The sequence below is a fragment of the Entelurus aequoreus genome, linkage group LG11 (assembly GCF_033978785.1).
Source record: "Entelurus aequoreus isolate RoL-2023_Sb linkage group LG11, RoL_Eaeq_v1.1, whole genome shotgun sequence".
Classification (NCBI taxonomy): Eukaryota; Metazoa; Chordata; class Actinopteri; order Syngnathiformes; family Syngnathidae; genus Entelurus; species Entelurus aequoreus.
In genome coordinates, this window is record NC_084741.1 from 30508646 (window position 1) to 30535428 (window position 26783).

General features: G+C 37.6%; 1 protein-coding gene across 2 annotated transcripts; it reads right to left on the minus strand.

The window, feature by feature from the left end:
• Positions 1 to 5260: 5260 nt before the first annotated feature.
• LOC133659973 (metalloreductase STEAP4-like) lies at positions 5261 to 25037 on the minus strand. Of its 2 annotated transcripts, XM_062062934.1 has the most exons (11): positions 24614 to 25037; positions 19843 to 19950; positions 17575 to 17645; positions 17411 to 17498; positions 14561 to 14839; positions 14388 to 14482; positions 14202 to 14312; positions 12548 to 12590; positions 12273 to 12437; positions 10944 to 11013; positions 5689 to 5836 (listed from the first exon to the last, which is right to left on the minus strand). In XM_062062934.1, exons 1-10 carry the CDS (start codon positions 24824 to 24826, stop codon positions 10957 to 10959), a joined length of 1230 nt encoding a protein of 409 aa, XP_061918918.1. In that variant the 5' UTR covers positions 24827 to 25037; the 3' UTR covers positions 5689 to 5836; positions 10944 to 10956. The 2 variants fall into 2 exon arrangements, with proteins under 2 accessions (XP_061918917.1, XP_061918918.1); XM_062062933.1 differs by lacking the exon at positions 10944 to 11013 and having other exon boundaries at positions 5261 to 5836; positions 24614 to 25032.
• Positions 25038 to 26783: the final 1746 nt, after the last annotated feature.

Sequence of the window (26783 nt, forward strand, 5' to 3'; positions counted from 1 at the left end):
GTGTACAGACATTGTTCTTTCTACCCATGATTTCATTCAAAACATTCCATAAGTTTTTGCTATCATATCTCACATCATATAACCTCTGTTTGTAATGATCCCTTTTTTTCAGTTTGTTTAACTTTGTGACCTGGTTTCTTAAGGAACAGTACTTATGCCTGTCATCAATTAAACCTGAGTTGACGGAGGCTTTTTTAGCCATGTCTCTTTCTGTCATTAAACTTCTAAGTCCATTATCAATCCATGGCAAACTTAGTTTTGACTGAAAACTTTTTCAAAGGGGCATGCTTTGGAGGTGGGAGGAAGCCGGAGTACCCGGAGGGAACCCACGCAGTCTCGAGGAGAATATGCAAACTCCACACAGAAAGATCCCGAGCCCAGGATCAAACCCGGGACCTTCGTATTGTGAGGCAGATGCACTAACCCCTCTTTCACCGTGCTGCCCATCATGTTATAATTTGTTTTCTAATTGTAAAACACTTCCTTGTGGTCTACATAACATGTAATGGTGGTTCTTTGGTCAAAATGTTGCATAGATTATGTTTTACAGATCATCTTCAAGACGCTTTCTGACAGTCACTTAAGGATGCGCCGTTTTGTGGGCGGTCTTATTTACGTGGCTCACCTTCGGCAGCGTCTTCTCCCTGTCATCTTTGTTGTAGCGGTGTAGCGTGCAAGGACGGGGGTGGAAGAAGTGTCAAACGATGGAGCTAACTGTTTTAATGACATTCAGACTTTACTTAAATCAATAACGGAGCAGCATTTTCTCATCCGTGGTTCACTAAATGATAAATGATAAATGGGTTACACTTGTATAGCGCTTTTCTACCTTCAAGGTACTCAAAGCGCTTTGACAGTATTTCCACATTCACCCATTCACACACACATTCACACACTGATGGCGGGAGCTGGCATGCAAGGCGCTAACCAGCAGCCATCAGGAGCAAGGGTGAAGTGTCTTGCCCAAGGACACAACGGACGTGACTAGGATGGTAGAAGGTGGGGATTGAACTCCAGTAACCAGCAACCCTCCAATTGCTGGCATGGCCACTCTACCAACTTCGCCACGCCGTCCCCTCTAGTGCAACAACGCTGGAAATGTGTCCCGTGAAAAACCGTCCGACCGGAACGCTCCAATAACTAAAATTCCGTGGGTGATTTATGTAAACCCACTACACTGGTGGTTTTTAGCACTTTCATAGCGAGATATAAGTTAGAACCTTCCGCTACTTTATATTAGTAATGGCAACAGCGGAGGATAAATATCCCATAACAAGAAGATAATGAAAAAGAAGAAGCTTATCGACTACGGTATCGACACGGACTACAGTGGCGGACGTGCGCAAATTTTCAGGACTTATGCAGATCTCAATTATACATCAGCAGGTACCAGACAGTCAGAAAAGTTGGTTTTGCACAATATTGTGAAACCGCCAAATAATATGTCTGCTAATGGGTGCCATTTTGCGGTCCTACACACACCATAGTAATATGTTTATCTCTGACTACGGTAGCCGTAATGGCCGACAATCCATCAAGTTGTGCAGCTTCAAAGTCATCCTAAAACGTTTTGACAGATTTTTGAGTGCCGTGTGTAATGTTCTTTATTTTCAATTAAACATTTAAAGTTTTGGTGTTGTTTACTGGCGTCATATTGCAGTCTACACGTATCTCTTATGTGTGACTACCATCTACTGGTCACACTTATCATTACACCATGTACCAAATAAAATCGAACAACCAGAATTATTCCGTTAGGCGCACTGTCGATTTTTGAGAAAATTAAAGGATTTTATGTGCCCAAAAATACGGTAAAATAAGTCACTCTGTATTATAAAACAAGTTTATGTATATTTTTATTGTAGGCTATTTGGAGACACTATATACAGAGTTGGACTTTTAATAAGATAACATTCAGTGCAGAATAATTATTTTTTTTCCCCTGTGATGTTTTTTTTTTTTTTTTAATCGTTTGAAGGTAATTACCAAAGAGCAGCAACACTTGAAATACATTTGTTTTTCATTTTTACCAGACACATTAGGTATATTTACACAAAGTATTGGATTGGTATCTCTGATATCAGCTTGAATTTATCTTGGTATCGGATTGGAAAGAAAATCAGTGGTATCCCACATCACTATAGCACAGTGGTTCTTAACCTGGGTTCGATGGAACCCTAGGGGTTCGGTCAGTCGGCCTCAGGGGTTCGGCGGAGGTGAAACACACCCGACTCATCATGTAAATCCAAACTTCTTCCTATCGGCGTATTACGGATACGGCAACAGCTGACTGGTTTGCAGGTGTGTAATTCGTGTGAGTTTATGCACTGTGTTGGTTTTGTTGTTTGAACAAGGTGATGTTCATGCACGGTTCATTTTGTGCACCAGTAAAAAAACATGGTAATACTTTAGTATGGGGAACATATTCACCATTAATTAGTTGCTTATTAACATGCAAATTAGTAACATATTGGCTCTTAACTAGTCATTATTAAGTACTTATTAATGCCTTATTCGGCATGGCCTTATTATAACCCTAACCCTCTAACGCTGACCCTAACCCTAACCAAATAACTCTAAATTAAGTCTTTGTTACCTAGAATATGTTCCCCATACTAAAGTGTTACCAAAAACATATAACTTTGTCTTGAATTTGAAAAAAAAATAGTTTTTATTTTTCACTAAAGAAGGGTTCGGTGAATGCGCATATGAAACTGATGGGGTTCGGTACCTCTAACAAGGTTAAGAACCACTGCTATAGCACTTACCAAGCACGGTGGGACGACCGCAGCGGGTTCCAGAGAGGTGCTGAGAGGTCAGCTTTTCAGGACCACATCCTCCCGCCTCCTCCCGTGCAGCGAAAACAACAGGAGAAACTTCCCACCAACGCTAAAGAAAAAAAGGCCGTTACAGACACGCATGCACTGGTCGTGCCCGACCCACAAAGTTTACCGCGCTTTCCTTCGTCTACAAAACAGCTGGCAGTACATGGCGCGGCCTCTCGGACCCACTGTGGACAACGACAGTCGAGGCGAACAAACCCGATTCATCACCAGTCTTCTGCGTATCTACCCTGCATCGCTCCCATGACGCACAAGGACTGATAGCTTAACGAGCAGGTGCGGACCAAGAGACCGCCGCCAATCTGCTCCCGCCTCCAGCGTGCACAGTGCTGGGCGGCCAACTACTTCCGGCCCGAGCGGATGTCGGTCCCCGCTCGAGGCGCCACAGCTCACCAAGCAAACCGAACCTCTGTATTGCGCTCCCGAACTCAGGCGGGTATTTGGATTTGATGTAGTTTCAAGATTTTCACAAATCTTCTTTGACAGAAATGTTGAAATTGTAATTCTGCACATGTTTACAGTATTGGAAAACATTAGCAATATGTGTGTCATGTTTGTCCTCCTTCAGAAATTAAAATGAAAAATATATATTTTCCCCTACTTTTTCCTTTTTCATACATTTTTGAAAAAGCTCCAAAGAGCCACTATGGCGGCGCTAAAGACCCCCGGTGTTTACAGTGAAAGCTCTGTTTTCGTATGCCCCACTTTTCATATGATTTGGGTTCCGCCAAGCATTTTTGCCAACTGTTCACCCAATTTGACGTAAGCCATCTCGGTTATCATACGACCAAATGCGAGCAACAAACGTGCGCCCAAATCGACTGTGCAAACCAAGAATCTCATGCAATGGTCCAAGGCCGGCCTGTGGCATAAGACTTTATGCAGTTGTTTAGGGCCACAACCACTAGGGAGAGCACATTATCATGGCCATGGCCTTTGTAAAGATTTGAAGAATTGTTTTCTTTCATCTAAAGCAGGGGTCGGGAACCTTTTTGGCTGAGAGAGCCATGAAAGCCAAATATCGTAAAATGTATTTCCGTGAGAGCCATATAATATTTTGGTAACACTTTAGTATGGGGAACATATTCACCATTATTAGTTGCTTATTAACATGCAAATTAGTAACATATTGGGTCTTAATTAGTCATTATTAAGTACTTGTTAATGCCTTATTCTGCATGGCCTTATTATACAACCAGGAAGCCATTAACTAAGAGTTTTCCCTCAATAACCTCAGAATTATTGCTTATTAGTAACCCTAACCCTAACCCTAACCCTTATATGTTCCCCTGGTGTCCAAATAACTCTAAATTAAGTCTTTGTTACTGAGAATATGTTCCCCATACTAAAGTGTTACCAATATTTTTTATACAACTAAATAAGTGCATTTTTAAGTAAGACTAACATTTTTAGAGTATAATAAGTCTCTTATTCTTTTTAATAACATTGTTATTCTGAAGCTAACCAAAAATAATTAAAATATTAATGCGACTTCTTGAACATGTGCGATAGAACACGGCTGGATGGATTAAAATGCATGAGAATGTTTTTAATTTTCAACGTTATTTTTAACACTGTGATTACCAGCGTAATCATTCGTTACTTATCGTGTTAAGCAATGTCAGCTAAGTCATCAAAAGAGCCACACCTGGCTCTAGAGCCATAGGTTCCCTACCCCTGATCTAAAGCCATCCGTTATAATGACAAAATCAATTTTGCTGTGAAAGTCTAATAATAAGGTTGTTTGATTTAAATTAGGAATATGTAAAACACCCTTGCAAAAAATGCAAAATTGTTCATTCTTTTTGGTAGCGACTAAAAAAAAAATGAGTGCTCCAAATCCAGCATGGAACACTATTCAACATAAATGTCATAACATCGTCATAAGTCACATTTATGCATTTACACACAGCACCAATATTTGGTAACCAATATGAGTTGATAAATAAAGCTAGAAATGAGGTTAGTCTTTTTGTGGCAGCATCAGAAAAAGGTATGTGTTTCAATTGTGTTTCTCATAGCGCACAACTGTGGTGCGTTCAAGAAACCTTGATTAAAGTTCGAAACAGAGGCCTCACTTGGAAATATTTTTTTTTTTATTATTTTTTTTTTTACACCCAAGTAGATGCACTAATAATTATAATTATAATATTGATGTATCAGTTTAATGATAATTATCCACCTGGGATATGGTACTGGTACTGAACTGCACCAATTTTCGGTATTTTTGTGTGTTAATAAAAGTTCATTTTCAAAGTAATATTTACAAATGAGCTGATTCTGATAAGTGTGTTGTCCAGGTTTTTTTTGTATGTGTTTTAAAAAGCTAGACTCTGTTCATATTTTAATGTGTGTAAACATACCGAGTGTGTGTAAAATTCGGTCCCCGTCTGACCTTATGAGACAAATTGCTAAAGACAACCAAGGTTCAACTGTACATAATTATTTTATTATTTTACCCTTTCGAAAGCTACTGAGTAAAGAGTGACTGGTGCTACAGCTTGTAAGATACTTCTGCCCACTGTCATCACGACTGTGATCACGACAAACTAAAAGCAGCACTAGATTATGAGTTTATTAACACATGCAATATATAGTAAAATCACAATAGAAAAACAACATGTTTTTGCCACTAAAGTGCCATTTGCTGGCTCTAATAAGGCACTGCCCCTAGTATAAAATATGTTTTCAATAGACACAGTAATTCCAACCAAGAACTGTAAGTGTGTTGTTCATGTTTTCTACGCCAAAAGGGTTTTTTCCTCGTCCAGGTCGGTCCTTTCCCAACCACGGCGGATGCGGGTGATGCTGCGGTCCACGCAAGGCAGAAGGAGCAACAGCTTCAGCGTCAGCACCACAGTGGGCACCAGCAGACTGAGCATGTAGCCCGCTGGAGTGTACCACTTGTACATGGAGGGGTGAAGGAACCTGTCCCAGCCGTACAGGTAGGTGTGGAGGGTGCAGAGGAGCAAAGTCACGTGACCCAACTTTGACTAGAAAACAAGGAAGTGGGATGTCACCAACACAGAAGCAGAGATATATATTTTTTTAAATGAATGGTTCAGCGGGCTACTAAGTAGGGACAGGTACCGAATCTGGTACTTTTTTGGAACCAATCGAATCCCGCTGGTTCTACCGGGCACCGATTCATGTCAAATCTATTGATGTCATGCTACTGTACCTGAGTTGCGCGTAACGGGACGCCCGGTTGCGAACTCTTTGCACTTTGGCACTTGGCGATCACTCCAGCAGCACTGAGAGCGGACCCAGCCAAACTACCCTTAGGTAATGTTGCAGTTTTTAATGCCAACAAAGATACTGACCCAAAAACGTCTCAAATGCAAGTAAAGTAAGGCTCCACTTTTCCAAAAATGTGCTAGCTTGATGCTAATATACATTAGCTTTACTATTGACATGCTACTGTTGACATTAGTGATTTTACATGGCGATTTCAACACTTCCAAATGTGTTACTGAAAACTACAACTAAGATAGACGTCACGATCAAACAGCTGGTGCGTAATAAGTACAATAATTACAACAATAACACTTTTTTGGGCACAACGAAAGACTAAAGAGCAAAGAGTAAATAATATATAAAATAATAAATAATAAACTATACTCTACTGCAATCTAACATTTTTGACTTGCAACTGTAATTGAGACTCAGAAATGTCATAAGAACTGGACATCATAATCAGCTTATTTTTAAATTTTGCAATAAAAATGTAATTTTGTTACAAATATATAGAATATATACATATAAACAAAAGCAAGTAATATTTATATATTATATATATATTTATTATATTATATATTGACCCACTCAATGGCCTAGTGGTTAGAGTGTCCGCCCTGAGATCGGTAGGTTGTGAGTTCAAACCCCGGCCGAGTCATACCAAAGACTATAAAAATGAGACCCATTACCTCCCTGCTTGGCACTCAGCATCAAGGGTTGGAATTGGGGGTTAAATCACCAAAAATTATTCCCGGGCACGGCACCGCTGCTGCCCACTGCTCCCCTCACCTCCCAGGGGGTCAACAAGGGGATGGGTCAAATGCAGAGGACAAATTTCACCACACCTAGTGTGTGTGTGACAATCATTGGTACTTTAACTTTAACTTTAATTTCTTAACATACAAAAGTACCAAAAATTGGTACTGTTGAGTACGGTATCTATACCCAGGTAGCAGGAATTAGTACCATATTGGTTCAAATGTGAATGGTACACATATTAAGTATAATGCACTTTTTTTTTCAAGACACCCATCCATCCATCCTTTTTCTACCACTTGTCCCTTTCGGGGTTGCGGGGGGTGCTGGAGCCTATCTCAGCTGCATTCGGGCGGAAGCAAGGGTACACCCTGGACAAGTCGCCACCTCATCGCAGTATATTGTATAACAATATACTGCGATACAATATACAATATTTGATTTTGTGTCACATTTAAATACAATTCCCTTTCAATATATCATACGTGTAGCCACATGCAGATCTGCCCATAGCTAAATTGGGGCCCTAAGCAGAATGTCTCTTCGAGCTTCCCTATTACAAGATTTGTTCACTCTTCACATGCTAGTGTTGCTGTTCCTTTCCGTTTGCTTCTCTGCTTCAGCAATGCTATTTTGTATTTCTTGTTGGTGAACGTTATGATGATGATGATGATGATGATGATGATGATGATGATGGAGTTGTGGTGTTGTGTCATTTCTTCATACAGCGGGATCCCAAACCCACCTCCACCCTCTTTGGTTGCAGAAAGAAAACCACCTGATGCTACTGTGTGCTGCAGCTACATCTGGGTGTCATGCGCAGCCCTTTCGCAATCACATCTTTGACGAGTGTGCTTTGCTCCATCCCATCCATTCTACACGTTATCCACTCTCTTCTTTATTTTAAGGGCCTGACCCAAAGCAATGTTTTTCTCTCTCATATCATTGTGCCATGATGCAGTGTTTTCCTCTTTCAAATCCTTAAAACAATTAAAAAAAAGAAAATACAAAGTAAAATACATTAAAGGCCTACTGAAACCCACTACTACCGACCACGCAGTCTGATAGTTTATATATCAATGATGAAATCTTAACATTGCAACACATGCCAATACGGCCGGGTTAACTTATAAAGTGCAATTTTAAATTTCCCGCTAAACTTCCGGTTGAAAACGTCTATGTATGATGACGTTTGCGCGTGACGTCAATGGTTGAAACGGAAGTATTCGGACACATTGTATCCCAATACAAAAAGCTCTGTTTTCATTGCAAAATTCCACAGTATTCTGGACATCTGTGTTGGTGAATTTTTTGCAATTTGTTTAATGAACAATGGAGACTGCAAAGAAGAAAGCTGTAGGTGGGATCGGTGTATTAGCGGCTGGCTGCAGCAACACAACCAGGAGGACTTTGAGGAAAGCAGACGCGCTATCCGACGCTAGCCGCCGACCGCATCGATGATCGGGTGAAGTCCTTCGACGCGCCGTCGATCGCTGGAATGCAGGTGAGCACGGGTGTTGATGAGCAGATGAGGGCTGGCGTAGGTGGAGCACTAATGTTTTTATCATAGCTCTGACGAGGTCCCGTAGCTAAGTTAGCTTCAATGGCGTCATTAGCAACAGCATTGCTAGGCTTCGACAGGCGGCACAGCATTAACCGTGTAGTTACAGGTCCAGTGTTTGGTTCGGTGTCTCCTGATAGTAGTATTGTTGATCTGCTGTCTATCCTTCCAGTCAGGGGCTAATTTATTTTGTTTCTATCTGCATTTAAGCACGATGCTATCACGTTAGCTCCGTAGCTAAAGTGCTTCACCGATGTATTGTCGTGGAGACAAAAGTCACTGTGAATGTCCGTTTTGCGTTCTCGACTCTCATTTTCAAGAGGATATAGTATCCGAGGTGGTTTAAAATACAAATCTGTGATCCACAATAGAAAAAGGAAAAAGCGTGGAATCCAATGACCCCTTTTACCTAAGTTACGGTCAGAGCGAAAAAATATGCGTCCTGCACTGCACTCTAGTCCTTCACTCTCATGTTCCTCATCCACAAATCTTTCATCCTCGCTCAAATTAATGGGGTAATCGTCGCTTTCTCGATCCGAATCGCCCTCGCTGCTGGTGTAAACAATGGGGAAATGTGAGGAGCCCTTCAACCTGTGACGTCACGCTACTTCCGGTACAGGCAAGGCTTTTTTTATCAGCGACCAAAAGTTGCGAACTTTATCGTCGATGTTCTCTACTAAATCCTTCCAGCAAAAATATGGCAATATCGCGAAATGATCAAGTATGACACATAAAATGGATCTGCTATCTCCGTTTAAATTAAAAAAAAATCATTTCAGTAGGCCTTTAAAATTAATACATTGAAAATAAAATTAATTGAAATAAATAAATCGAAACCTAAATAAATAAAATCAAAAAATAAGATTTGATATATATAAATAAATAATGAATAACCTGACAGAAACATTGCATCATGGCTAAATAAATACAATATTTAGTAGATTAAGGAATAACATAGTAGATAATGGAATGAAATATAGTGTTTGATGTCCAAGCCAGTAACCAAGGGTAATGTATTCCCCGGATTTTATATTTGATGAATAACTTAACATTTAAACTGCTCTAATTTTTGCTGGAGTAAAAGTAAAGAAAGGCTGTGGAATGAGAGCATGAGCTTCATACTGTATGACCCAGTTACATTTATGAAAGATTTCCTTCTCATATAGTGGGTCTGATTATGTTTGTAATGCATTAAAGATCCAGGAAAAGGTCCACCAGGGTAAGAAAATGCAGCCAACTGCACTTTATAAATATTAGTTCTAATTAGGGCATGTGGACATGTGTTTATCAACCCTACGCCTGTAATGTAAAGTCCTCATTACTCAGCCCATTTAAAAAAAAATCTGCAGCTCATTATTGTATTATATATCCCTGATTTTCCACACCAAGCGCAATAGTGTCAGCACACAACACATTTGTAGCACACAATAGTGAAGTATTACCTGCAGGCAAACTTTTCAAGCGGATACCAAGTGTGCCTTTTTGATTATTTCAAGCACGGATGAATTTGGGGAATCATCAATCTAGTTGCAGCTAACAGTTTTTTTTTTTGTTGTTGTTTTTTTTTTTTTTAAAGGTGTGAGCCTGCGTCCAAGCTGGCTCATGTAGCGTCGCAGTAATGTGACTGAAACATCCAACAATGTGCTAGTCTGTTTTTCACATTCAGTGCCTTTGTGCAGAAAGACTGCCAACTCTGTGGGCTACAAAAGGCTGTGAAGTATTTTGCATTTCAAAATAAAATGCATGTGTTTTAGGGCAAATTGTAGCACTTTGTAGGGTAAAGAAACGGGCTTGATTTAACTTAAGTGGTTGCCTGACTTGCCTGACTGACAATCTTCTGGTCAATCAAAAATCGTTTCGGACTTTTCATACTGACGTGGTAGCACAAAGTTTGATAATAGACAAACACCCACATAGCCTTTGGAGCTGACGGCTGGAATCAAAGAGCTGTCAAGAAGACAAAACTGTCTAAAGTAAAGAATTGATTTTAAAAACCCTGGAGGCCGCCAACACAGAAACTAAAGGAATCACAGATTTAACAAAAAAAAGTTCATAAAAAGTAATAACTTGAACCGTCTGAAATACTAAAAGATATCAAAAACACTTTATTATTAAAACAGATGTCACAGATCAGTGGCAATACAATAAAACTGAAAACATGTTTAATGAATAAAAAAGAAGAGGACAATAAAAATAAAATATACCAAAAATACCATAGGGTTGTAAACTTATTTATCCCAGCCAATCGGGAAATAATTGTACAATCTTTACTGCAGTCAAACGATATTTTAAAACAAATCATATTAATCACCCTATTCCAATTTTGATTATTCACGATTAATCACAGTAAATTACCTGCTTGCATCATTTAAATTCACTCAAAAAAGACCCCAGCGTTTTGATACAAACATAATTTTGTCCGAATGGCTTACAGAAAAACATTTTTTTACGTTTTACTCGAATGCACTTCATTTATTTGCTCAAAACTTATTAACAGATTTATCTAAAGTCATTCTAATCATCTCTGCATTGATATATGCACTGACCTGATCACTGGCCCTACAACAATCTCTGCAGCCTTTCAGGTAAATATTCACAGTCAGGGTAAAGGAGCACCTGCGATCAAAATAAACTGTGTCATTAATTTACGCTAATACATGATTAATGCGATATTTTTTTTGTGATTAATCGCTTGCATAACGCTCTAATAATTCAAAAGACACAAATTGGAGGTTGTTGGTTTTTTTGTCGCACATTTGGTGATTTTTTCAAAAGATTCTTAAATAAAATATCCTGTGTTAAAATATGTCCAGTGTTTTATATTTAATATTACAATGTTACTATATTATTAATATTTCCTTCAAATTCCTTCAAATTTAAATAAAAATGTATTTATATATATTTGAATAAATAGTATAAAGAACAAGTATACACATTAAGGAATTGAATGTGGGAAACACAATTAAGATATTCAAGTGTTTTTTTTACATTAGCCCAAATGTAAAAATAAAAAAAACAATGTAATCATCAATAAAAAAAAAATGGCAACAGCGTTTGAATACTCAACTTGAATGAGGGGAAAAACAAAATAAAGGACATAAAAATAATAAATTGATCGCTTTTTCACTTATGAAAGAAATTGGAAAAAATATTATTCAAAATATATTTTTTTAAAAATAGAAAGAAAGACAACATTTAATAAATATTTAAACAAAATATTTGGTTATCTATCAAATGTGGACAAAATAATTAGTATGAAATTGAAGGGCTGTGTTTTTATTTTTATGAATATTAACATGTTTTAACAAGTTAAATATTAACTAATGTGTTTGAAGGAAATATTAATAATATAGTAACATTGTAAAATTAAATATAAATACACTAGACATATTTTAAAAATCACCAAATGTGCCAAAAAAAAAAGTAAATAATTGTAATTAGTGTCTTTTAAAGCTCTAGTTTGTGCATGAGTCAGTGTGTTTGATAAAGTGTAACTATGTTTTCATCATGAGAAAATCTTACAACTGACCTGAGCTGAAAAGCTCAGGTCATAATATAGGATTGTGTCATTACACACACACCCACACGCACACACATATACACACACACACATAAACGCACACACGCTGCCACAGACAGTTGCATAATGACAAGTCTGTTGGTGGGCTTGTGAGTGAAATAACATCTTGAATGCTTCAGTGGTAAAAATCCTGGTTCAGTTCTGACTGGCAGTGTTTAAGATAAACAGGATGCAGGGATTTTGCCCAAGGCTTGCGCAATGTGTCTACACTCAGTAAACCGGACCTTTGTATTCAGAGTCAACAAACACACACTCACACACACACACACGCACACAAACAATACTGAGTGACTACCTGTATGAAGCTGAATTCCCTCCAGCTGAGAGCGTTGCTAACTGACGGGAGAGATGTTATTCCTAGTAAGATGTACAGGCCGAACCCCAGAATGCCCACAGAGTAGTAAGAGTCAGTTCTCCAGGCCATAGTGTTGTCGAACTCTGACGTTTGGTTCTCCCTGATCTTAGTAAGACAACAGCACAAAACAGAGGTGATACAAAATCATCTGGATATATACAGGTAAATGTGTTGTCATTTTTACTTCAACGTAACGAAACGTCAATATTTCTTACCTGTGTGACAGTGAAGTCCAGAATCCTGTATCTCACATAATATCTGTAAAAGTTAGGAAGGCATTCAACTCTGTCAAGATAATGCACAAGCGACAAGTATACATAGATTGTATTTAGACGTATTTGTTTTCTTCCTCGCACAATGAATGTGACCTCATTCAGTAACAAAAAAGTTACATGAATAAAGATCACATGATCACACTTGCAGATGAATAATTTATTTAATACTGGCCCCTTTCCAAGCTTTCATAGTGTGTTACCAATTTATAATAGGGATAAGGAAGAATGAAGAATGTGAAACAACACATTGACAGTTTTTCCAGTGAGGAAAAAAGCAAGGAATAAGAATAAAGAACCAAGTATTAAAAAATTATAAATAGAAAATAAGATTTAAATAAAAATGTATATATATATATATATATATATATATATATATATATATGCATACATACATACATATATACATGCATACATACATACATACATCCATAGTTTAGTTTAGTTATTATTTCTTCGGTCAGTGGTCATAAAAATAAACAAACAGTTTTACATAAACAAACAGTTGTACATTCATAAATTGAAAATGTTGCAGACCGAAAGGGTTTAGGCTGAAGTTAAACTCTTATTGCGCCTAACCCTATAAACAATGTCAAATACAAGATGAGCTGCCAAAAATTATGAAATTTCCTTTGCACAACATATTATAAATACACCTTTTACACAACATAAACACTGTTCAATTATATACACAGTAAAGGCATGTGAATTATCCTTGTACACGTGTTAAACCTTTGTACCAATTATATACTACATACAAACAATTATACTTCCATTATTATTTATATCCCACATGTTACTGTGTTGATTCAAAAGTGATATATTTTTTTCAAAACATACATATATATATATATATATATATATATATATATATATATATATATATATATATATATATATATATATATATATATATATATATATATATATATATTTGAAAAAATAATAACGAACAAGTAAACAAAATGAATTGAATGTGGAAAAAGAATTAAGATATTCATGTGTGTTTTTACACTAGCATTAATGTAAAAATTAAAAAGAACTTAATCATCAATAAATAAAAAATGGCAACAGCGTTTAAATACTCAACTTTAATGAGGGAAAAAACAAAATAAAGAACATAAAATAATAAATTGATCATTTTTTCACTTATGAAAGAAATTAGAAAAAATACTATTCAAAATATTATTTTTTTTTAATTGAAAAATATTGGGTTGTCTATCTAATGTGGACAAAATAATTAGTATGAAATTGAAGGGCTGTTATATTAACATGTTTTAAAATGTTAAATGTTAAAGGATAAGAATAGAGTGTGAAACAAACAATAAATAAATAGCCTTTTTTAGTGATTAAAAGGAGCGATGTATACAAAGAACACAACAAAAAAATTAATTTAAAAAAAGTCTACATTTTAAAATAAGACTAAAGAAACAAAATATCGATACATACTTATATAAACACTTAAATATCATGACACCAAATCACCGTTTTGTTTTTGTTTGTTCCTCCAACAAAACAAAAAAGTTAAACGTCAATATAAAGTGGCGAAACCTTTCCAATATTTGAAGATTAAAATGTGAATCCATTTATGAAGCACCTTATTGGGATGATGAGAGTGTAGAGCACATGCAGAAAGGCCAAGGCGAGTGCCAACAGTCCCAACTGCTTCCTGCACAGCATCCATCGGTCCAGCCAATCTGGGAAGCGCCTGAAGCAGTCACACACATGCACCTGTATAATTGTTTCTAATTATAACACCCTATAGATATAATGTCTCACTCACCTGTACTTAGTTCCTCTGTACATCTGAAGGAAGGCAGCGATAACACCAGGCAGGTAACACAAGGACAACATGATGAGTGACACGATGGGAAACACCTGGAAGATACACACTTCAATTACAAGATGGTCCACATGAAAGCTACTGTACTTTGTTTTTAATGTGCAAATCTTCACCTTGTTGGCCAGGGACACCATGATTCTGAAAGAGATGTCTTTCCCTTGATCCACATAGGCGTAGACGACTTCTCTGATAAGCAGATAGAAGAAGAAGAAGGCCAAGAGGCCGACGGTGATCTGGAGGGGCAGCTTCCACTCTGGGAAGAGCTGCAGAGGAATGTCCTCCAGCTCTCTGGCTGCAGACAGAGACCCCCTGTCCAGAACTGTGAGACCCATCTTGGTGGCCACCTCTGCAACAGCCTGCTTTGCCTCTGCACTGTTCCCACACAGGTAGACCTGAAATTTTTTAATTATAATAAATGGGTAACGCTTCATTTGAACAACTATATACAAAATTATGTTGCAAGGCACGCTGGGATGCTAGAGTAAAATAGCAAGGTTATTAATACACTGTTTGGATGTAAATAAATTAATAATAAATAAAATATCATATAATATAATACATCAGTATATATTATATACTGTATATATAATACGTACATATTACATATATGTTATATTGCTACTATATGGTACATTTTTTGTCTACTTTATACCTGCATCATCCTTTCCATCCTTACCCTTTTCATCCTTTGTAACTGAGCTACTGTGTGGAACAATTTCCCTTGTGAATCAACAAAGTTTGTCTAAGTCTAAGACTTAAGCTTTTTTGAAGATTTTTTTCTTTAACACTAAACCCTTTCTTAAAATCATTGCACACAAAACATATCCCAAATATTATCATTTTACAAAAATGAGTATTTGCTATCCATTTTTCAATCACACTGTATACAAAAAATGGATTTTATAGAAAAAGAAAACCCACACTTGATCACCAGATCAATTTCAATTGAATTTGACTGTTACATGTTTTGTTGTGTTTCTTAGCTTTTGACAATTAATTGAACAAGGAACTCAAAAATACACTAATATGACTCAGTTTGAGAAACAGTACCAACATATGGTGTTCACAAAGTATATATATGAAGCAAATGCTGAGAACTATCTGTCTGATATCATTTATCTTTAATTTATTCACTTATCATTAGTGGATAAATACTACCGTACTGTCTGATATTATTTTTCCTGAATGTATTTGCATATTACTAAATATAAATACCACCAGTGTTTGTTTTTTATTCCTAAATGTATTCATTCATTATTACTTATGATCAACCCAAAATGAATTTAGGTATTATTACTTAATAAATAATATCATATTATCTGAGTATCTTTCCCCTAAATTTATTATTGTATTAATACCTAATAAATACTACCATAATTTATCCTAAATCTATTTATTTAATATGTATTGAATATAACTAGTGTTTAATATTATCTACCATAAATTGATTCATTTATTTAATAAGTACTAATATAATGTCTGATATCATTTATCCTGAATGTATTTATTTATTAATGAATATTACCAGTCTCTGATAGTATTTAGCCTACAGTGATACATTTATTTGTACTTAATAAATACTACCATAAGGTCTAACGTCATTTATCCTGAATGTATTTTTTTATTATTTAATGAATATCATCAGTGTCTGATATAATTTACCCTAAATGTTTCAATTTAGTATTACCTAATGAATACTACCATAATGTCTGATATATTATTATTATTTCTTAAATATTGCCAGTGTCTGATATTATTTACTAAATGTTTTCATTCATTATAACTTAACAAAACTACCATGATGTCTAGTATTATTGACACTAAATATATTCATTATTATTACTTAATAAATACTAAGTACTAAATACTAAATAGTATGTCTGATATCATACATCCTGAATTCAATAATGTATTAATATCTAATGAAGACCACAGTGTCTAAATATGTACCCTGATTCTTATTTGTTATCTATTAAGGTAATAGTTATGATATATTCTGTATTATTTTATTTCTTAATTACTATGTTTATATTAGTTTGGATACTATAGATTGTATTAGAGAAAGTAAGTAATGCATCTTATATTGTATTTTTAGTCACTCAGTGATGTCCTGTTTTGTATTCCTGTATTTATTCCTAACATTCTAAACATTATAATTATCAGTCTCAAAACAATTCCTGTTATTTATTTAATTGATCAAAACTGAGGAATATTGTTTTTTTAAATGCAGATTTTTGATACAGCCCTTTTATCGGATCTCATTAGGCATTGGTGTGCTTGCCAGTGTGTAATATTCTGTGATTTAATTATGAAAATGTATTTTCGTCTCTTGGGAGTACATACAATTAAAATTCTTGACAAATCTTCAAGGAGGAAATTGTTCTTATTTTGTTGAAGAAAGCCAATAAATTAACGACAATTGGTCAACGGTGTTCCAAATATACCAACACACACACACACACAAACACACACATATGTGCTTTCACAGTCCTCTGGGAAAGTTCAAACGATTAGACTAAAACAACAAATACCAACATATGCTGCCATTTCGTAGTACAGAGCGAGAAAGCGAAACCTGGTCTTGGACGGTCAGATCCAAGAGTGACTTTGAGTTAATTGATTCAAGGATACATCAGACGTGGCTCTCGCAGCAAAGACTCCTCAGATTTGGCCGCTGTCGCGTGGAATTGGTTTGATCCAAACTTCAAAACAAGTTAATAATACAATTTGGACTGAGATTCTTTCCAGTTCGACACAGACCATTATTTTTAACTTGTTGGTCAGCACCCCCCCCTCTGCGTGAACACATCACAGACTTGCCAAAGGCTTTTCACTCCGCTGTGACCGTGGAATATTATTGGATTAAAATCCGATAAATTGCGTTAACTCAATTTGGTTACCATTCTATCATGGCGGAGGAAAATAATGATAAGCACTTTTCCCAAGCAGAGAGTGGCTTGTACCTGTCTACTGGCATCCGAGGGTCCATTCTGCAGAGTCCAGGCAGACAAGGTGTTAAAGCCTTTCACCACTTGACATCCAGGAAGCAGTCTGGAAAGCAAACATTGCTGGCCATCCAAACATAAGACGGCCTTGTGTTAAAGCTGCATGCTTCAGCGGCGCTCACCTCTGCAGATATGCAGCGTTGGCCTCCGGGTACAGATTCTTCTCAGGGTTGTTGCTGACATCCACCAGCACCTTTGGGCCAAGAGTAGGGTGGAAAATAAGCAAATAAAAAGAGCTACAATTCATAAAATATGACACAACCTTAGGAAAGAAAAGGCACGTGTAGTCGCAAATGTAAGTTTGTACCCTTCTAGTTAATAGGTTGCTATTTGTTACATTGGCGGACATCACTTACACAATTTAACATGTCCGAAAAAGAAGTAGGCAGAAGCAGAGCCTATTTAGTCTTACTCAATGACCCTGTTTTAGTTGGCATACGTCCACTCTTACACTTCAATGTACGCTAGGTACACCAAGCCAATTGAACTCGCAGCCCACGGGTCACATCAGCACCCAAATAGGCTTGATGAAACCCTTCAAACTAAGGTTGCTCATGTGTGCAGTACTCCCGCCACCCCACAGGGGGCAACAGCAAGGCATACATGTCACAATGAAGCAGCAGTGGTGTGAGTAGAGGAAGACTATTTATTAAAACCAAAAAACGGCACTATCATCCCTGAAAAAAATCTTCGATAAATCGCGAAAATCTGACTTTTAACAGCGAGTGGACAAAAGGTACGAATGTTTTGCAGTCATTGTTTCCTGTCGGACCGTTTACGCGATGGACACACTGTTCCTGACAAGCAGCAACAACAGAGAAATCCACATGTTAGCTTCATCACAAACCTTGGTCAAATCTTTGTAAGTAGATATTGTGCATTAAGATATTTAGTTTGTTTTGTATTGAAATTGCTGACTTGTGATGTCTTTTGTATTAGTGGTCGTGTTGTTGTTTCTTGACTGAGTAACTCTCGGCAAGAAAAGCTTGTTTAATACATTTAGCGCTAAATTTGACCAGTAGAGGGCTGTCGATGTCGTTTAATTTCTATATGTGTAAACATCTGTCATTTATTGTGTGAATGTATTAACGCTTAACCTATGACCTTCTCCCTGTGAGGCACAAGCGTTACCCACTGATCCAGCCTGTTGCCTAGATTCACTATACAGAGTGAAATATTTCAAGAATGTATTTCCTAATTATTTTGAGAGAAAGTTAAAGTTAAAGTACCACTGATAGTCACATACACACTAGGTGGTGTGGTGAAATTATTGTTCCACCCCCTGGGAGGTGAAGGGAGCATTTTTGTAATTTAATTCATTAATTCAACCCCCAATGCCAACCCTTGATGCTGAGTGGGAGGTAATGGGTCCCATTTTTATAGTCTTTGCTATGACTCGGCCGGGGTTTGAACTCACGACCTACCGATCTCAGGGCAGACACTCTAACCACAAGGCCACTGAGCAGGTTTACAATTTCATTTCACTTTCGGCTTTTCCCTGTCAGGAGTCAATAGCATAAATGGTTTACCTGACGCATCCCTGGCTGTGAATCACACCTATGCCCTTTGCCATACAGTTACACCACCAAGCATTCATTATAGCTTACAGCCAATGAAAAGCCCAAATTCAATATATCATAAAATGTGAAAGATTGTCAAATAATTTAATGGTGTAAATGACTGGTGTGCCCTCCAACCAGGAAATAAGCAACAACACTCCTGAGCCTTTCCATGGTCTTTCAGACCTCCTGAAATGTAGTCATTTCTACTCTATATTCATTTCTTGAGACGCAGCTGTCAATATCATATAACAGGGTCGATACCCAGCTCACATGCTGTGTAGGCCTCTTTTGTGTGAAGAAGCGCATGTAAAATGTAAATTTATGAATGAAAAGGCATTTCATACGACATTTAAACGCAAATGTATTTGTAGCTGTTTACTGCTCCATCATTGATAACAATATACAGTAGGGAAGAAATGCATATGGCCCCACTCCTGGGTGGATTTCGCGTGACAGGAAAGTTAATCATTTTGCAATGCAGCCTGCTGAAAATAATGGAATGTGCCACTGTGTACAAACTTGGAATTGCCACAAAACATATTTAAAGATATTCAACACTCTACTGGGTAGTGCACCCCCCCCCCCACCCTCCCTCCCTCCATGGTTATATTGTTATTTTGCACACAAAAAAATCTTTGTTTAAAAATGTGTCTACCATAATTTGTTTCTAGTACAAAACATGCATCAAATTAAATGTAGTTTGATTTAAGAATGTATAAAAATGGTTTCACATGAATAAAAAAGTGTGAACATATTTGTTCTGCCTTGGACCCAAATTTATTCGGGGGCAACCCTGCATATGTAAAAGCAAAAAAACATAAAAAATACCTTTCCCTCCAGTTGTGAGGTGAGCGTCTCCATGAAGTCATAATGTTCTCTGTGTACGCACACAAAGATCAGACTGGCCAATTGGGCTGCGTCAGCATGACTGAACGCCTAAATGACACACACAGAACTTAATATTAGCACACACACGTGCTCACTGCATTGGAAACAATGACAAACTATAACCACGATAAGAACAAACAAAGAAAAAAACAACATCATCATCCTGACACAGGTTTATTGTTGTGCTTGCAAATGGATACACACTATATAACATTAAAATATAAATATGAACAAATTATTTGGTCATAAAAAGAGGCTTTTTTTACAAAGTAGTATTAGTTTAACACTAAATAGAAAAACAATTATATTACAAAAACATCATGTATATTGTGTTGTGTTACATGAATATCACCTTAACAAAAGTTTAAGTTTCTGCTAATAATTTGTTTTCCTATCAGTATGACTTTTTATTATTTGTATTATCTGAAGTGATTTTCTTGCCAGCGTTATTTGTCTATAGGCCGCGGAACTCCTCCGAGCATGTAAGCCACGCCCACTCACGTAACAGGTCGCAAAGGCAAGTAATTTTATTCAGGCCTAACAACAAAATTTGTAAAAATTATTTTTTAACTACGAAAAAATATAGACACTCATTTTTCAACGAGGAATGGTAACTTATGCTAGCCCGTGCTGTTCTTTTAAATACAGTCGTCCCTTGTTTATTCAAGATTCAAGATTCAAGATGCTTTATTATTGTCCATTCTTTAACATGTACAAGACATATAGGGACTGAAATTTCATTTTCGGCACAATCCCACTAAGAGCAGACATACGTTACAGGGGGACAAGACGGGACCGGCAACGGATCAGCCACTTACAGCGCTCCTTGAAAAAGGTGGGAAAAAGGTGATATTGGGAAAGGGGGGCAAGAGTAAAAAAATATTAGTCTAAGGCTGGACCCTCGGGAGGGGTCCAGACTGAGTCCAAGGAAAAAACCTCACATAGCATAGCACACATAAACATGATACATATAATCACAACAACTCACAACAGAGGGGGGCGGGGGGGATTTGGGGCCCTGGAGGCCGGCCTGCTGCTATAAAGCGCTACTAGCCGTCCATAACCCGGAAGAGGAATTAAGCAGTGGTGAAGGCGTTGATTGGGGGAGGGGCGGGTGCATGCATGTATGCCCAATTAACTTGGGTGAGATGTTGAAATGTTTTTGTGGACTGGGGCCGATCTCAAATTTCGACACCGGGTGTTATTGAAAAAAAGGAAGGTCAAAAACGTCCATCATTGAGGAGTCCTCGGGGGAGTTTTTCAGAACAGCCTGTTCCTGTGTCAAGGCCATTCGAGGGAGTCAAATCGTAGATTAGGATGTTGTTTTTCTTCGAGCAGTCAAAACAATGACTTGCCTGCTCTATGTGTCCGTGCTGGTTCTCTCAAATTCAATTTAATTCTCCTTCTCAGCAAGATCCATTTTGCGATTCATATCAGAAATCGCCACAGTCTGTGTTCCCACAGCCCGGCCCATTCCTTCCATTGCGACGAACAGCCGTTGGGCTCCTTGAGTGGCTGCCATTGTCTTCCGAATTTGACGATACACCAGAGCAATGCCCAGCCCAATCAGCAGGTGCCCCGCGATCACGGTTCCAAATAGGTAGATGTCTTCCTCGTCCTCTATGGAAAGGACTGAGAGGCACATGATTCTCCATTTATCCCAGGAGTCTCTCACGTAATCCGCAGCAATGGTTCCATCAGGGCAGCCAGGCTCCCCCGAACCTCTTTTCCTTGTCGAAAAGGCTTTGTCAATTGCGTCGAGAGTCCAGCTGATCATATCCATGTTTGATGTTTAGATTTGAAGACAGCGCAAAGAAAGAGGCTTCAAAAAAGTTCAGACAAGACAAAACGAAGAAAGCAAGCAGGGAAGGAGGGAGCGGAGAAAAATGCGACCGCCCTCAACAAGAGGCAAGACAGACAATTAACTCGGTTAATTGACTCCGGACATTTCCACGAAATAGGAATTATTAATTAGAATTCAAATACTTTCATAGCGAGAGCATAAAAACATGTTTACTACCTTCTAAATAAATTTTTCAACATTATGAGAGCACTTTAAGACATAAAATAACACCCTTTAGTCATCTTTACACTCTCTAAATCCAATACAGTAATGCTGGCTGAGGCTGAGCCAATCAGTGGCCACAATACTGAACAGCGTGCTCTGATTGGTTTGGTCTCTTCTATTAGCCAATACTACTGTAGTATTAACATTATTAGTTTATTTGGGCATTTCTATGCTTGAAAATGCTTAATTTAGTACCGACACATTTCTGACGGTGGCTGAGAGGATGGCTCTGGACAAAATACTGTCCACCATGGACAATACCCACCACCCCACTACACACCACATTCACCAGGCAGACTACTGTCACAATTGTGCTCCACGATCAGGCTCAAGAACCCTTTAGTCCCCCTGGCCATAAGACTGTATAACACCTCACAGTAACGTCAGGGGAAAAGCACACAGTGACTCATTTTCTCAATTTTCTTTTTTCTTCTTTTTCTACTCACTTCTAAACTGCACTGCTGTCCTAAGAGTCAGTCTCTAGTTGGTCACTTTAATGTGTACTTCTTGTTGTCTGGACACTTATTCCTTTACCCTTGCACCGAATTGCACATATTGTCTGTAGCCTGTGTACATTTATTTCCATGTCTACATTGAATTGCACGAATCTAATTTGTAATTTAATTATGTCTTGTATACTGCTTCTAGAAGCCTTGAATTTCCTTCAGGATCAATAAAGCATCTATCTTTCTATCCATCTATCTAAAAAAAGATATGTTTTTCTTAATTTACGATGCAGTGAAGCGGCAAATATTTAAAGTGTGGTGTAGTGAGGGATCAATGCATTTGTTGTTAAATGTCATTTTGAGTTTTTAATTATTTTTTTTATTATTATTTTAATTTCCTTTCATTTTGGATTTTCTCTAGTTCATGTACGCTTCTCCCAATGGACGTGTGAATGTGTGTGTGAGTGGGGGGGAAATGTTTTGTTTTGTTTGGTTTTATTTGCTTTGTCTTGTTTGTTTTATTTTTCCTCTGTTATATGTTTTGGCTGGTGTTATTTTTGGAAAATAATTAGGGATGTCCGATAATGGCTTTTTGTCGATATCCGATATTCCGATATTGTCCAACTCTTTAATTATCGATACCGATATCAACCGATACCGATATCAACCGATACCGATATATACAGTCGTGGAATTAATACATTATTATGCCTAATTTCGACAACCAGGTATGGTGAAGATAAGGTCCTTTTTTTTTTTAATTAATAAAATAAAATAAAATAAATAAATTAAAAACATTTTCTTGAATAAAAAAGAAAGTAAAACAATATAAAAACAGTTACATAGAAACTAGTAATTAATGAAAATGAGTAAAATTAACTGTTAAAGGTGAGTACTATTAGTGGACCACATTCATGTGTGCTTACGGACTGTATCCCTTGCAGACTGTATTGATATATATTGATATATAATGTAGGAACCAGAATATTAATAACAGAAAGACACAACCCTTTTGTGTGAATGAGTGTGAATGGGGGAAGGAGGTGTTTTTGGGTTGGTGCACTAATTGTAAGTGTATCTTGTGTTTTTTTATGTTGATTTAATAAAATAAATAAAAAACGATACCGATAATAAAAAAAACGATACCGATAATTTCCGATATTACATTTTAAAGCATTTATCGGCCGATAATATCGGACATCTAAAAAATAATTCATAAAAATATAAATAATACACACAAAAGTATAATTTTGAGCCAGTGGGATGGACTAGCTTTAATCCATTGCAATTACCTTTAATACTTTTAAAAATTATTGTATCACTTAGTCCTTGTAATAGTTCTACTTTTTACTCATAATGACTGTAGCGGTAAAGTCCTAAACTGTTACTGCTACTGGTTGCCCAATATAAATGAAGCGAGTTTCGACGTGTGCAGCCAGCTAATAATAGATGTCCACAATTATGTCCACGTTTAACAAAAATGTTTATCAACATACAGTCACGAAAATAAAACTCACTTTGTAATAAAACGGAAAATAAACGGGAGCAAACAAATAATAGCTCAGCACAGTCAAAAACTGTTGCGCCTCCACTCAGCAACACCTGAGCATGATCAAAGCCCTTCCCCAAGTAAACTTTCACTTGGCTTTGAGCCAACCCCTAAGTGACATCATGAATTTGACAGAAAGAGTATATGGCTCTAACAATGACTTTGTTCCAATTGTTCCCCTTTTTAGTGTGACCCTTATAAATATAAGATTTATTTGTTATTAGCATATTAATTTGTGTCTTTTGTTAAACAACAAAAGCATGACTATTAAGTTAAAGTACAGAAATTATTCTCTTGACTATAATAAAGATATGACAATATGAGAACGTATGAATAAATACAATAAACACACCAAAAAAGATCTACACAAGGAAAATGAAAGCACACAACTTAATTTGAGAATTAAATTGGTTGCATTTGTATCATATTAGGATGTTAATGCTGCAGGATGTTTGCTTTAACAACTTCAGAGCGTTTCGAGTGAATTTCGAGTGTCTTTCTAAAATGTCACAGGATTTTTGCAACGTTGCTCAACAGCAAATGACCAAGATAGAAAGGGTGAAAACAAATTGCTCTTGAAGCAGAATTTAATTTTTATTTTTTTTACAGCATACACTGCCAACACGCTAGTGCGCGTGTGTGGGTTACCTGAGCTCCTTCAGGCAACGGGCCGCAGCTGCGAGGTCTGCGGCTGCCGTACACCACCTTGTAGTCCGTCTGCAGCAGGCGCTGACCTAGGGAGCGTCCCAGGTCTCCCGTCCCAAAAATGCATACCGGCTCCTGCTCCGAGGTCGCCATGACTGCTGCTCCTCCTCCCAGAGGACGCAGTGACACGCTCTCTGGCTTCACCTCTTTTGACATAGAAAGTCTGACGGACACAGTAAACGATATCTACCGATGCTTAAGTCTGGAAAAAGTTTGGATTCGGTGCAACAGAATTCATCTGAGAAAAAACTTCTGCGACCGTGTGTCTCCCATGTGCTCGACCAAGTTGACCCGCAATATTGCCAGTGGAGTTTATGTGTTTGCCTTTGCTCCCTCCCATTTTAGGATGGGCTTCGGGTGAAGTCTTTCCCCATTGGGAAACTCCATGGCAAATGTGTGCGTGTGTCAACTGAACAAAAAAAAAACTGAGACACCAGCAGGTCGTCTTGCCTTATCTGAAAAAACAACATAATTTCCTCACAGTTGCGTAATCCCCGCATTTCGGGGAAATAAAAGCATTTCCCACTCGAAAGACTCAGCCAAGCACAACGTGAGTGTTTTGCCAATCACAACAGGAACTCATCTTGAACATTAGCCAACATGGTGTAATATGTAAACAACCCCCTCCTCTCCTGGACTGAGCAACCCCTCTCAGCAAACGCCTGATGACTTTAACACGTGTGCAACAAGTCATGTTTGGTAGAAGGGGCAAGCAAACTTTCACGACTGGTCTCCGACTAATTCAGGGGTGTCAAACTCATTTTAGCTCAGGGGCCGCATAGAGGAAAATCTCTTCCCACATGGGCCCGACGGGTAAAATCATGGCATAATAACTTAAAAATACAACTACGACAACTTCAGATTGTTTTCTTTGTTTTATTTTGGCCCCAAAATGAACAAGGACACTCTGAAAAAGTACATATCACAAATAATCCTCTTGACAAAACACTTCAAGTTAGTAAAAAATTTGAGGAAAAAAAAATTGTGCAGTTTCCAAAACACCATTAAGGCCATGTCTACACTAAGTCGTTTAACCCCTTAAACCAGGCCTGGGCAATTATTTTGCCTCGGGGGGCCACATTTAGAGAAAAAAATGTGCTTGGGGGCCGGTATATCTATTTTTAGGAACACTAATACAAAACCTCACAATAATGTCAGATTGAATGATAAAAAACATTATGACAGACCGCCTTAAAAAACGGAATGGGACTAAATGGGACATCCAGAATGTACATGAAAATAAAGAATGTGGGATTTACAATATTAACTATGAACGATAAAACACTGAATATTGACAACATATGAACGGCACACCCCCTCTCTATGGACATATTTTACAATCAAGCAAAACAATGCAACAAAAATGCAACAAACACAAAGAAATATGAATGCAACCTCACCTACAATCTGATGTATCACTAAGCTTTAGAACTTTGTTGTAAAAATCTGCAGTGAAAACATCACTGCAGATCATAATGGCAGCTACAGTTTACATCTTAAAGATCTAAAATAATTTTTGGGGAATGTCCAGCGGGCCGGATTGAAAAGCTTAACGGGCCGCATGTGGCATGTGTATTTTTTTAGCCTAAGCCCCGTTTCAGCCACACTAAACTATCGTTTAAGGTGCCCCTCCTCGGACAAATTTTTACGCGGGTAAGTGCGCCATGTATTTCTTGAATCTCCGGCACTTAGCTCTGTATGGACTCATTGATCGTTTACAATTTGAGTTCGGAGAGGAAGTGACGCCAGAAAAACCGTGCCCCACACAGGAAGTGAGGTCAGAAAGAACGTGCCACAGCCAGTTTCATAATAAAGCGGTTTTGTAACTCGATGCTAACCACTTTAAATATGAAGGCGAGTCATCCAGACATGCCCGTTTTTCTCCTTCTTCTACATGTACAGACGCTTGTGGAAATCACACATGAATACCTTAAGAGAAAGCGATTGCAGCTATTTCGGATACAGCACTTCTTAGACGGCAAGAGAACTTTCGAATGTCCAGGTCAGCTGTGATGCTACCTAGCGAAAAACTTTGTCCATTTGTCGAAGGACAGTCAACGAGAATGCGGGCTGCTGTGGATATAAAAGGTAGTGTGTGCTTTGTATTACCTGG